At 40.2% G+C, this 13,144-nt stretch overlaps 1 protein-coding gene across 1 annotated transcript; it reads left to right on the top strand.

The window, feature by feature from the left end:
• Positions 1-545: 545 nt before the first annotated feature.
• Positions 546-6,115, top strand: LOC133022804 (germ cell nuclear acidic protein). Its single transcript, XM_061089706.1, has 6 exons — positions 546-1,173; positions 3,706-3,863; positions 4,084-4,152; positions 5,564-5,615; positions 5,954-5,990; positions 6,079-6,115. The coding sequence occupies exons 1-6, from the start codon at positions 546-548 to the stop codon at positions 6,113-6,115; spliced, it is 981 nt and encodes a 326-aa protein (XP_060945689.1).
• The last annotated feature ends 7,029 nt before the right edge of the window (positions 6,116-13,144 follow it).

Raw genomic sequence — 13,144 nt, 5'->3', positions numbered from 1 at the left:
CTTCTCTGAGTAACTTAACCTATGGACAGTGCAGGCCTGGCCAAGAACATTTGCCCCTGTCAGTCAATCTGACTGCCACCCCCTCCAAGCTTACCCCATTGGAAGGTCTTACTCTCTTTCTGTCACTCTCACCGCAGTCCTCTTTATGTCACCAGCATTGACCAGTTACTGACAGTGCTCCTCTAAGCTTCTTATTGCAAGCTGATCAAATAAGTACTGCACTGGACTAAACAACACCCTGTTTTGTTGCCTTCCCAGATTCAAAGGGGGGACCCCTTTTTTTCTAAGGATCTTTTTTGCTCGGACTTGGGAACAAGTGTGTGGATCTCAGCTTGGAGGATCTTATCTGCCGTGGACCTTGTCTATTGGATACCATTATAATTGGTGTCCATCCCCACCTGTAGCAAATATTTATTTGTGTGCTAGTTAGTTGGTTTCAATTTGTGAGGTCGTGTGTAGGGCAAATAGGCAAAGAGCTGCAGTGCTGGACTCCAGCAGTATATCAGGTTAATTCTTCAGTAATTGGCCCGGTTGTAGCTGTGAACATGGCATCAATGAGAAAATGTATTCTTGCGCTGCTTCTGGCGCTGCTCTGCTCCTTCCATACTCCACTGGCTCCAACTGCTGAGGCGCAAGATCTACCATTCCGCTCTGAACAAGGTCTGGTGGCAGACGACAATGATGATGAAGGCGAGGACGATGACGACGATGACGACGACGATGACGACGATGATGACGACGATGACGATGACGACGACAACGACGACGATGACGATGATGATGACGATGACGATGACGATGACGATGACGATGACGACGACGATGACGACGACGAAGACGACGACGACGATGACGCCGACGAAGATGACGACGACGACGACGATGACGATGATGACGACGATAACGATGACGATGACGATGACGACGATGACAACGATGACGACGATGATGACGACGATGACGATGACGACGATGACGACGATGACGACGATGACGACGATGACGACGATGACGACGACGATGACGACGACGATGACGACGACGATGACGACGACGACGACGACGACGACGACGACGACGACGACGACGACGACGACGACGACGACGACGATGACGATGATGATGATGATGATGATGATGACGATGATGATGATGATGATGACGATCATGGAGGTCAGTCACTTTAAAATGCAGCAGTTTCTGAGTTCTACTTTGTTTTTGTCTATTTGGTTTGGCATATATCTAAACATTTACACCTAAAGCACACTATAGACTGTATACTGTTAAAGCATCAGCTGTCACAGAATGTTTATTGGCAATATGCTATTCGTTAGGGCCACAGCTTTGATGCAGCGAAGATACACATACTGAATGCTATTTTAAAGTGTTGGTGTCACTGATGGCTGATGCTTTGATGTGCAGTTGGTGCATTTCAAGTACAAAAATGTGCATGCACATTACAAGACTGTGTGAAGGATAGGGGGTAAGACAGATGTTAGCCCCTGCCCTTTTACACATTCTTACAATCTCATCATCTCTTTTTTAGTTCTTATTTTGATGTCTCAGAGATCATTGGTAATCAAAGTCCCTCCTACACCCCTTTCCAGCTGTTCATTTTCCTTGCTGTCTCTGACACTGTGTTCTTTTCCCTGCTTAACTAGAGTTATGAGCACTCTGGGGAAATTGAACTGGCCCACCTGAAGTCCAACTGTCCGAGGTCCTTCGTACAGTACACTAGATATGAACTTGGGGACTACAGAAGCATTGATTTGAGAGAGAGAAAGAACAAAAAAACTATTTCACACAAACCAAGCCTGACTTGGGAATCAGTCATTGGAGTCACTACTCCAAGATCTTTTGATTTTTGTTTTGTTTGAAAGAATGGTTCCTCCAGAATGATTCCTCCACCAGGATCTTCCTTTCTCGTTTGTTTTGGATCAGATTGACCTGCATTTGTGTCTTTTTGTGAAACTACAGAGAAAGAGAGAGAGACAGTGATATTGGAGGTAGCTTGGGGGTGCCTGGGTCCAGGAAAACAGACAGAGGGAGAATAAAGCGTGAGGGGAGGTGCAGGAGGGCCACTACCTAAATGTATTCATTTAAAAAGCTTAGAATACCAAAAGATGTCAGGTTTCTCTCTTTCTCCATATCTCTCAATCTCTTTCTTTCTCTGTGGAACATGTATGCCGCTGTCTGTTGAAAAGGCATGTAATACAGAGAATTTAATCTTCAAATCTGGTCTGTGCACTTGTAAAATTACTCAACACAGATAAGATTAAATAATTACCTTCAATGTATTTATGAATAATGTAATAATGTTACTTCTTTATATTTTCAAAAATGCTGATGTTCTGAATCATTAGATACAATTAGAACTTTGGATGACATTTCAGTTGCTTACACCATGGTATTTGTTTTGAGTTTTATGCAGTTTCCCATTACCATTATTTGTGTTTTTGGCAATGATATAATGAATTAGAGATATTTGAGTCATTTGTAAACCAAGCTAAAGATATGTTTAACTTCTCATTTGTTATGAAATGTTACAAAAGTAGATTTTTGGATGAATTTTTAGACATCCAGGGAGAGAGCGTTTGGAAAAAGAGAGAAACATCTCTTTGTATAGAGGAAGTAGTAAAAGTTCTTTCAAATATCATATTGTCAAGAGATGAAATGGTTGACAGCTTTTTTGTTTTGTACAGCTAAACTGTGATTTGTGACGACTGTGAACATTCATATGTGCAAAATATGACAATCACCACTGTCCATATGCCTTTAACCCTACTTTCATTCATTAAATAAATCAAATGATCATGCACTGCTCAAATGCATTTCTTTTATCAAAGACAGAGAATATTGTTAAGAAAAATCACTACTTTAACTAAAAACATGAACAAATATGTTTGGTCGTGTTATCGGTACGGAGACAAGACCAATTAAATCTGTGCGTACGTATCTCTTCTGACTACTGTATGTTCTATATGGAGTGTGTCCTGTGTCTGTATCTGTGGGTGTGTTGGGGCCGGGGCAGTCAATAGTAAGGGTTAGGGTACAAATGTTGCATGTCTGCAAAAGCGTTAATCACAGTGAGGACCACAATACAGATCTGGCGAATTTTCATGTTGAATTATCATCAGCATGGGAGAGTGTTATTGAGAATTTAGATTTAGGGTAATAAGTATCTACGGCTGTGGCCGAGTGGTCGTCCTCCAACCTGAAGGTCGGTGGTTCGATCCCCAGTCTGACCCATCTGCATGCCGAAGTGTCCTTGGGCAAGATGCTGAACCCTGAATGGCCCCCCATAGAATAACAAAGTGCTGGGAATAGATGCACTGTATGAATGTGTGTGTGAATGGGTGAATGTAAAACTGTACTGTAAAGAGCTTTGAATGGTCATCAAGACTAGAAAAGCGCTATATAAATACAAAACAATTTACCATTTACCATTTAAATTGGACAACATGGCTCAGGAGGTAGAGAATAGACCGTAGGGAAATCTAGTGATCAGTAAGTTGGAAAGCGCTTTTAGTGATAGATAGACAAGAGATTTTGTATTTGTGCTTTTATTTCATGAATAACTATAACTAGCATACTTAGTATTTTTTATCAAAAGTGATTTGTGTGTTTTGATGTAGCATTGAGTATTAGACCTGTTCAAGTATTTCTGTCTAGAAGTAATACATTTACTATCAATATTATGTGCAGATGATGATGAAGATGATGATGAAGATGATGAAGATGATGATGACGACGACGACGACGACGACGACGACGACGACGACGACGACGACGACGACGACGACGATGTCGATGGTGGTGCTTATCACAAGGGCTCTGTGTGCTCATATTGTGAATTCTGTGAGGTATGTCTGTAATTAATATAAGTCACCAAATCTTTTTGTAGTGTAGAAAACTAATTTTGCTAAAGATGAAATAGCTGAGATTTGTTTCTTTATGTTAAAATTAAAGTAATATCCAGCACTCTACATGGTCCCACTCTATTATTTATAATCATGCCTAATGCAACCCTCTCTGATGATCAGTTCCCTATACTTATTTTTGACTAAATGCGTTTTCTTCCAGCACTGTGACAGATGTGAAAAATGTCCTTGTGAAGAGGGAGAAAAGTCTGAACACTGTGATGACTGCAAGGTGAGAAAATACACTATATTGAATCATCTGGTTAAGATTTGTGTATTACTTAGGTTTATCACCAAACAACTGAAAATTTGTAGGGATTCCCATGAGATTGGGGTACACTGTGTTTAATGCCGATTAGTAACATGTTAACAAGCTAACACAAAACGAAGATGGTAGAGATGGTAGAATTAATTTATTTCATATAAAAATGTAGTTTATTTTATTTATAACAACAAAAGAGTGAAACATCAATTTATGTATGGGTATGTAAGGAGATGTAGAAATGTATGTTGTCATGTTCCAAATTGTTTGCCTTTATCGTAATTGCAAAATTTGAGAGACAGGAAAGTTAAACATTGAAAAAAAATGTGTCAAAAGAAAAAATAACAGTCTAAATACTAAGTAAAAAACATGTTAAGTCATATAAATGACACAATCAGTCCAGATTTCGGATATTTTATATTACAAATTGTATTTAAGATTGGTGTTTGATTTTGATTTAGTAAGTCAAACTTTTTACATAAGTTTGAATTACTATTATGCTTTTCATTCTGAACATGCAACATATTCTTTCCAGACATAAATGGGTTGTGCAGCAACATATTATGTTTGATAGTTAGGATATATATAGGTGACCTCTTGAGGTGGTAGTAATTATGATGGAAGCAAAGAAGGGAGACAAATGAGTATTAAAGCAACTCTAGGCAATTATTAAACCTTAAAATAGCAGTATAACAATAACCGTGTCTCATAATATGGAAAATGGTGCTGCTTACATTACCACCTAGGGTAGGATCTGCTGCAAGAAATGTGTAACTTATTGATATTAAATTGCCAGATTGAGGCTCATCAACTTAAAGAATATTGCGTTATTGTAGATCAGTCAAAAAGACTGCATTTATTTCCAATATTCTACAAGGAAAGTTTTAAACACTAAAGAGTTAAGTGTATTGGTTACAGCAGTAGTGCTTCCAGTTCAGGAGGCCAGGGATCATTAGGAATATTTACAATTCAGTTGCTATTCATTTCAGTGAGTGGGAATACAGAGTTGGTCAAGAGATTGATTGGCTTTGTTTTTCTCTACATGAAACCATTAATCAAACAGATATCCATATAAATTAATCACCACATGTGGCTGCAGAGGGCGCTTGCTCTCAGTAAAAGTTACATAATGTTCCTGTAAGATCCGATCAGGAAGAGGTTGATGTGGGTGGATTGTTGATAAAATATTGGACTGTCACACAGGAGACCAGCGATTCCTCAATGTGACCACTTTTCATCACTGTTTCTTATATTCAAGACCATTCCATAACACTAACCACATATAAATTAGTTTAAGCAAACTCAAAAACAGATACATTTAAGTTAAAGGATTTGTTTGTGATATTATGGAACTGTTTAAATGTGCATTTCTTTTTCACAGATGTGCAGTTTCTGTAATGTGTGTCCCATTTGCCAAACTCTTTGCCAGCCTGGTAAGTAAACAAATATTTCCTTTTTACAGTATAATATTACAAAAAGAAAGCTTTCTTCTGGCCCACTTACTGCTCTTGTAAATACAAAACTTGATGCTTTGGGCTTGGCTCATAGTTAAAAAGAGATCAGTCCCACTGAAATACAACAATAGCTGAAGGTTAAGTTCAGGGGCCAAAGGTGACTCAACAAGAACTACCAAAGAAAAGTTCAATATCAACAGCAAAATATTACAGGATGGATGTGCAAGCAAACAGTTTCCCCTCTAATGAGAAATGTAAGACTTTGTGGGTTTGATGACCAATGCTCCAGCTCACACTAACTTGTCCTCCTTTTTCAGGAGGTTTTCTTGATGAAATGACTGGATCAATCTACAAGTAAGACACATTTACTGAATTGAAGTATGTTAATGTTAAAACATTAATAAAACTACATACTGTAACCACTCTTTTTCTCAATCCAAAGGACTGTGGCTGATGTGTTCGATGATGATGACAACTAAGCCCAGCCATGTGCTGCCACCATGTGGCCAAGAATTTGTGTTACACCTTCACCTCTGATTTTAAAAGTCTTCTTCCTTGAGATTGTCGTGCTTGCTACAATGAATCAAATTGTTTAAGACGTAACTTAATATATTTGTGTTCTGTAAACTGCCAAATCAAAGTCATACCTTTAAGGAAAATTATAGTTGAGGTCATATTTGGGATATTTTAAATAAAAAAGAGACATTTTACTGATTGCTTTATTGATGTAAGAAAATCTCAATAGATTTTCAATGTAAAATGCTGTTTTCAATGAGAGAAAATTAAACATTTCCCGCTGATTGGATCCTTGATGAAGCCAATATGTTCCCAGAAGTTGTGAAAAATGGCCATTCTGAGCAGACTGGGGAAGGAGTTTTGGACTTTTATGACTTTAGACTTGGGACCCATGGGTCATGACTTCACTTGGACAGTAGGCTTTGACTTTTGAACATCAACATGAATGAAACCTTTTGGATTTTGACCAAACTTGTTATGCAGCCTTTGGGGAGATGAGATACACAGTATCAGTACACAGTATATTGAGCAAGCTGGGTAGAAAAGCATGACCGTCATCAACCAAAGAAGCTTTACAAAGGGTGAGACTTAATGGATTTGGCAATAACTCTTTGAGAATTTGCCCAATAATTATAAATCTTGGTAAAAACCTTAGTTCTTAATTGTAAATAGCCCTCCCAAAGCATTTTCAGCCCCCACAATATTGGGTGATTATGCTCTGGAGTCAAGTATTGCTATATTGATTTGTAAAAGTGGACATGGCCTATCACATCTTTGCTCATAAATGGTAAATGGTCTGTATTATACAGCACTTTTCAAGTCTTGATGTCCACTTAAAGTGCTTTACAGTACAGTTTATTGCCATTCACACACACATTCACAAGGTGCATCTATGGGCAGCATTTTTTTTATATTAGGAGTCATTAGGAGAATGTCAAGAACACATCGGCATGGAGATGGGGAAGACTAGGATTGAACTGCTCTCCGTCTGGTTGAATGACAACCCATCTACTCCTCAGCCACAGCCACCCCTAAATCGATGTTCAATCGTGATAAACTCCCAGTTGACATTATTTTTCAAATCTTCTGATTATTAGGGCCCGAGAATGGAGTGCAAGGCCCCTTTGAAATTTTTCTGATTATTAGGGCGACATCAGTAATGCGAATGCGCACCCCGCGTGTCCCCTTTGGCAATAGTGTGTGCGGTTTTCCGGTGTGTCCATGCGTATGTGAACACAAGGAGGGTAGAGGAGGACATAAAAGCTTATGTCTGAAGTCTTTGTCACCAGTTACTTCAATTGTATCGGACTCAGCTGCTACAAGCTTACTTCTGAGACTCCTAAAGTGTTTTGTGGACTTCACCCACCCCTCTATCGGCATAGTGGTGAGTAGATAATGAGTGAAGTTTAGTTTTTGGGTGAACTATCCCTTTAAACGACATTTACTGCATTCTAAAAGAGGTCTTAAAAACATTAGATTTGACTTAAAAATAGTGCAAGAACCCTGAGTTTGTTATCTCTGAAAAGCTGCTTCATACATGTACACAGGTAATAACAAAAACCAGGAGAAGACAGATGTTCTGCTCCTTCACATAATCACAGCGAAAAGACCCTGAGACAAGCAGCCGGCAGTGTGACTCTCCTTCATTTTACATGAGGAATGATCTTCTTTTCTCTCCTCTCGCTATTATAATAGAAGTGTTTTGTCTTTGACACTGAAGAACTGAATATTAACTATCTCGGTTCAGAGATCTCCCTCTAGTCCGAAAACAACGAAGACGTAAATAGAAGCTATTGTAATGACAACGAAGTGTTCTTCTTCCTAATCAATGGAGTTGATCGGATCAGGTACCAGTACCCACAGATGGACCGGGTCTTGCAGGAGTTCCCAGATGCCCCCTACGAGCCTGAAGGGAGTGAGGAGCTGGATCTGGAATAGGAGGATGATGAAGAGCAGAGGAACGACATGGAGGATGTTGAGGAGGAATTTGATATGTTGTTGGACTGGTTGGATACCTCCCAGCAGCTGCAGGCCCAAGGCTCCTCCCAGGGTTATACTGTCAGGAGCTAAATGGTTTGTTCAGTTCAGGCTTTTTGACAATGCATCTCATGTTTATAAGGTTGTTGTTGTTTGATGTGGAAGTTACCAATGGATGTCTTATTTCTGTTCATCACAGGAGAACGTGGGCCCTGACTGTGCTCCTGGTTACCAGCATGTCATCCCTCTGGCTCACTGTCTCATCAAGTGCTACACCAAGGTCTACATCACCCTGGCCGAGGTGGAGGAGATCCTTGCTAATGCTGACAAGGGCCCTGTGGTGTAGCCATCACGATACAGTGAACAGTTCACAAAGGGGATGTTCGAGAAGGCAAAAACTGGCCCTCCCACTACCCTGGTGTGCAGCACATAAAGTGGTATATTTGTAGAAACCAGCCATGTTCCTTGGCAACCTTAATATGCCAATTTCTATCATTTCTGTAAACATATCTGTCTTTACCTAGTAACAGCATGTATGGTGGGAACTGGCAGCGGCCCAGCAAGGTGGCCTGACACCAGCCGGCTGGTGGAGGCCATTTTCACATGGCTGTGCGTAGGCCATTCACCCTTCACGGACAGTGATTGGTGTCCAGCACACACGCTGGTCCCTGGTTTTGAGGGACTACAACGCCATCTGTAAGGGAGAAAGGAGAGAGAGACTAGGAACAGCATCAGGTTTCAGCTCTGACTAGTTGTTATAATGAAAACATAATAGTGCTAATTATGGATGAAAAGATGTTATTAATAATAGAAGCCACAATTCATATTCGGAGATACCTGCAAAGCAAGAGAGAGAGAATCATTTGCAATAATGAAAAACAAAAAGATAGAGTATGTAGGATGAAGGAGGTAGGTAAGTGCAAATGTAATGTACAGGTCGATCGGAGAAGGGAAGCAGGTGGTATTAGGGATTGATTTGGGGAATACCAGTTGAAAAATCTGAAAATTGGGAAAGTGAAGATTGCTCAGAGATTAATGATTTAACAGATTAATGACAGATTAAGCTTGATGAAATTGGAACAACAGGAAGAAATTTCAATTGGATGATTATTTTTTGTTTAATTGATATATTCAGGTAAACAACAATATCGACTGGAAAATATGCAAAACATTTCATATCGTATTTGGATCAAAGGAACCAAGTAATGGAAAGACTGGGTTTGATTTTGTTGTCCCAGAATTCAAAATAAGTATAAAGGAAAGAACACCAGATCACCTAACAGTTTATACAGTTGCGCTGTTTGCAATAGGAATGGCGTTGCAGTGGTCACAGCAAAACAAGTTAAAAAATGTTATTGTATGTTCAGATGATTCACTATCAGCATTGTTATGATTACAGACCATGTCATTCAACAGCAGACCAGATATACTGTATGAAATAAACGAGACAACACATCAGACACTAACATAAGTCAGGTTCATTTGGATCCAAGCTAATGGGGCATCAAGGGCAATGATGCCCTACCTCCATTACTCTCTCGTTAAAACAGGAGAGAGTAATGGAGGTAGCTTTCATTAAGGTTGAAGCTAAAGCAGTAGTTAAGAGCAACATCATGACTAACTGGCAAAAACAATGGGGTGAGGTAAGTAAAGGACACCATTTATATCAAATAAAGCACAAATTGGGAGGAATGAAAAAAATAAGGGAAAACATCAGAGCAAACAGCTATCAAGACAGTGTCAATGTTGCTTAGGGGAACAGACTTGGAACATGTCATCTTTCACTGCCAGAAATATAAAACAAGAGAAAAGCTAAAGAAGGAGCTAAGGAAATGTGGGGTCGAGTGTTACACCTAAAAAATGTGTTTATTATTGAGGAAGGGAAATATAAGATCTTGTTTTAGTTTTTTTAAAGAAACTGGGTTAATGAAGACGATTTAATTTGTTTGTGTTGTATTCCTGAAGACCAATACTCTGACCCACACTCCAGCATAGTCAGTGGTGTTAATGCACCTTAAATGTTAGTTTCCACCAGCCATTAAACAAAACTAAGAAGAAGCTGTAAGAACCAGATCGCAACCAACTGAGTGCTCCTCACTTGGCTCCCCTGCATCAAATGCTGGTCGACCGATATAATTACAAATGTTACTTGTGTTGTGCAATAGGAGTAGACCTGACGTTGGCTAATTATTAATAATCATGAAATATGATTATTAAAATAATAAAAATTATCTATCAAAAATAATTAAATTATTAATTGAAGATGATCAGTAATCAAATAACAATAAAACCACTAATGAGAAAATAGGAATTATCAATTAGAAAGTACAAGCTATCAATTAACAATGATAAGGTTATCAACCAAGAATAATGAAAATAATTAGTCAAAACAATAAAATTATCAATTTAAGAATAATACTATCTATATTAATAATTGAGAAAGGGGGGCACCACCCTGGTTTCCCAGGGGCCAACGATGTCAAGCTATAATTATCAGTCTCATAATGATAAATGTCAAATTAATAATGTCAATATTTTAATATTAACGATTACTTAATAAACAGTGAAGGCTTCTAAGTTCGTGCACAGGCGATCATAATCCAGCTGCAATCACATACATATGCACAAATAATCACAGACTACAGATACTTTAATTACAAAAGTATTTATTAAAAAGGGGAAATAAAGTTATAATGTTATTCAATGATTTATCATTTTAACAAGCTCCAATATTTCAAAGATAAACACAGCAGCAGCACTTATCACAATTCAGAAAATACATGGACAACCTGCGGTCTACCTATGTATGTCTGTCTCTATGTGTGTCTGTGTCAAAGTGTCTCTCTGTGTGTGTGTGTCTATGTGTGTGTGTGTGAAATAAAGTTAGTGTTATTTAATGATTCATCATCTTAACAAACTCCCATATTTCAAAGATAACAACAGCAGCTTATCACAATTTAGAACACGCATGTAACCTCTGGTCCATCTATGTGTCTCTGTGTGTGTGTGTCTGTCTGTGTCTATCAATGTGTGTGTGTGTGTGTGTGTGTGCGAGAGAGAGAGAAAAAGAAGGGGGGTGGCGATGACGCGTAGTGACATCACATCTAAGATGGAGGCCGATCATGATTCGTGGAATCAAGGCCTAAAAACTCTCAAAATGGCGGATTGACTACAAAACAAGATGGCGGAGCCGTTATGAATTTAGAGCCAGGATGGGAGGAGAGAGAGAGCGGAGGCGTGGCAATAATAGACTCAAAATGGTGGGTTAACTTGCGTTATTCAAGATGGAGTCTATGTTAATGACACCATGTGGCCGGAGCGCACACTGGTGGTCGTCACATGAATTACACAAAGGAAATTTTAGACAAAGAGAATTCTTATCTCTGCTTGGCTTTGGGGGCCGAATGGTTTCCAGATGTGTTCAGCCTCTCTAAGCATAGATTTAACTATGTGACATGACCTGTATTATAAATACAGGTCAGAAGTGTGTATAGGTCGGTTTAGAAGGAGAGAGAGAGAGAGAGAGAAAACATGTAAGGAGAGCTCAAAGAAGCTCTTAAAAGTACGCCTGAGATGAGTTAACAGTGATTCACCCCTCAGCCCTCAAGCGAGCGTTGTGGGCCGAGGTTCTGATCGGTGATATCACTGCAGACTCACACAGACGTTAACAGTGCGGGCGGAGGCGCTTCTCGCGGCCCTATTTACTTGCAACACAAAACATTGCGATCAGACCGGAAACCGGAAGTAGCGGCTCGGAGTAGTGGCCGGCTAAAACAATGGAACACGGAAGTTCCATCAACAAAATACACTCAAGTATTAAATCAACACGCTACATATTAAAACTAACATCTGCCCAGACAACATAAGCCTCTTACTGTGACCGTGATTTCGTGGGTTGCATGCGACTTGGCGCGAATCCCCGGAAGTCCAGTGAACAATGTCTTGGCCTCTCAGGCGAGCTCCCGTGAGCACCGCAGCTGGGCCGGACCGGAGCGGATCAGTCATGCTCCGTGACGGGATGAAGCTTGGTCTTCTTCTGCAGGGATGTGCGGCTGCGTGGAGCCGGTTGAAGATCGTGTGGAAAAAGAATAAAAGTCCGTGTCTCACTCGTCCCGAGTGAGATTCCTGTTTTGTCTTTTCAAGTTAAAACAGGAAAAGTCCTTTCCAAAATAAAACGTCAACTAAGGTAAGAGAAAAAATGAATGAAATTAATTGAAATGAATAAAACAAACGTCTAGTCGCCTCCTTAGTTACTGAGTCGTGTGGTTAGACCTCTTGAGGTCAGAAAACAACTTGAGCAGCGTGGAAAAGAAGAGGACAAAGAGAGTCTCTTAAAAATACCGAGTTAACTAGTAGAACCCCGGAGGGGTTCTGTTGTCGCTTGGGCATCTGAGTGAAGAGAGAGGACAAAGAGAGTCTCTTAAAAATACCGAGTTAACTAGTAGAACCCCGGAGGGGTTCTGTTGTCGCTTGGGCATCTGAGTGAAGAGAGGTTAAGAGAAAAGCAGTTCCCTCCTTAAGTTGCTGGAACCTCTGGACAGACCCGAAAGGGCCTGATGGGAACGTCAGCATCGGAGGAAAGAAAAAAGAAGAGAAAGATTTCTGTGATTCCAGGGGTTTTGTGTCCCTGGGAGGAGGCCAGCCTCCTTGGAGGAGGGGTCAGGGGTCATTGTGGCCTGCGGCCAATGGAAAGGTCAGAAATCAAATCTCAGGGAGCGGCTTGCAGTGGGGTCCTTCCCAGGACCCAGGAAGTGATCTGCTGCCACATGGAGATAACAGCTCCATGCTGGATTTCTAATGTAAGGGGTTACCCGAGCCTGGCCTAAGGTTTTACGACTCTTTGTTCTAAGTCAGGACTCTACCCCAACAGTCCCCCTTTGACCTGGGAAGTGGGTCGTTACCCGGTTTCCAGGGCACGCTAGGGTCGAGAGTCCAGTGATAATCCATGAGAGGTAATCCTTGAGTGGAGTTGAAGCATTGAAAGTTAGTTCATCATGAGGCAGAGATGCATAAAT

Source organism: Limanda limanda, chromosome 17 (genome assembly GCF_963576545.1).
Source record: "Limanda limanda chromosome 17, fLimLim1.1, whole genome shotgun sequence".
NCBI classification, from domain to species: domain Eukaryota; kingdom Metazoa; phylum Chordata; class Actinopteri; order Pleuronectiformes; family Pleuronectidae; genus Limanda; species Limanda limanda.
This window is presented reverse-complemented; position numbering and strand designations above follow the sequence as displayed.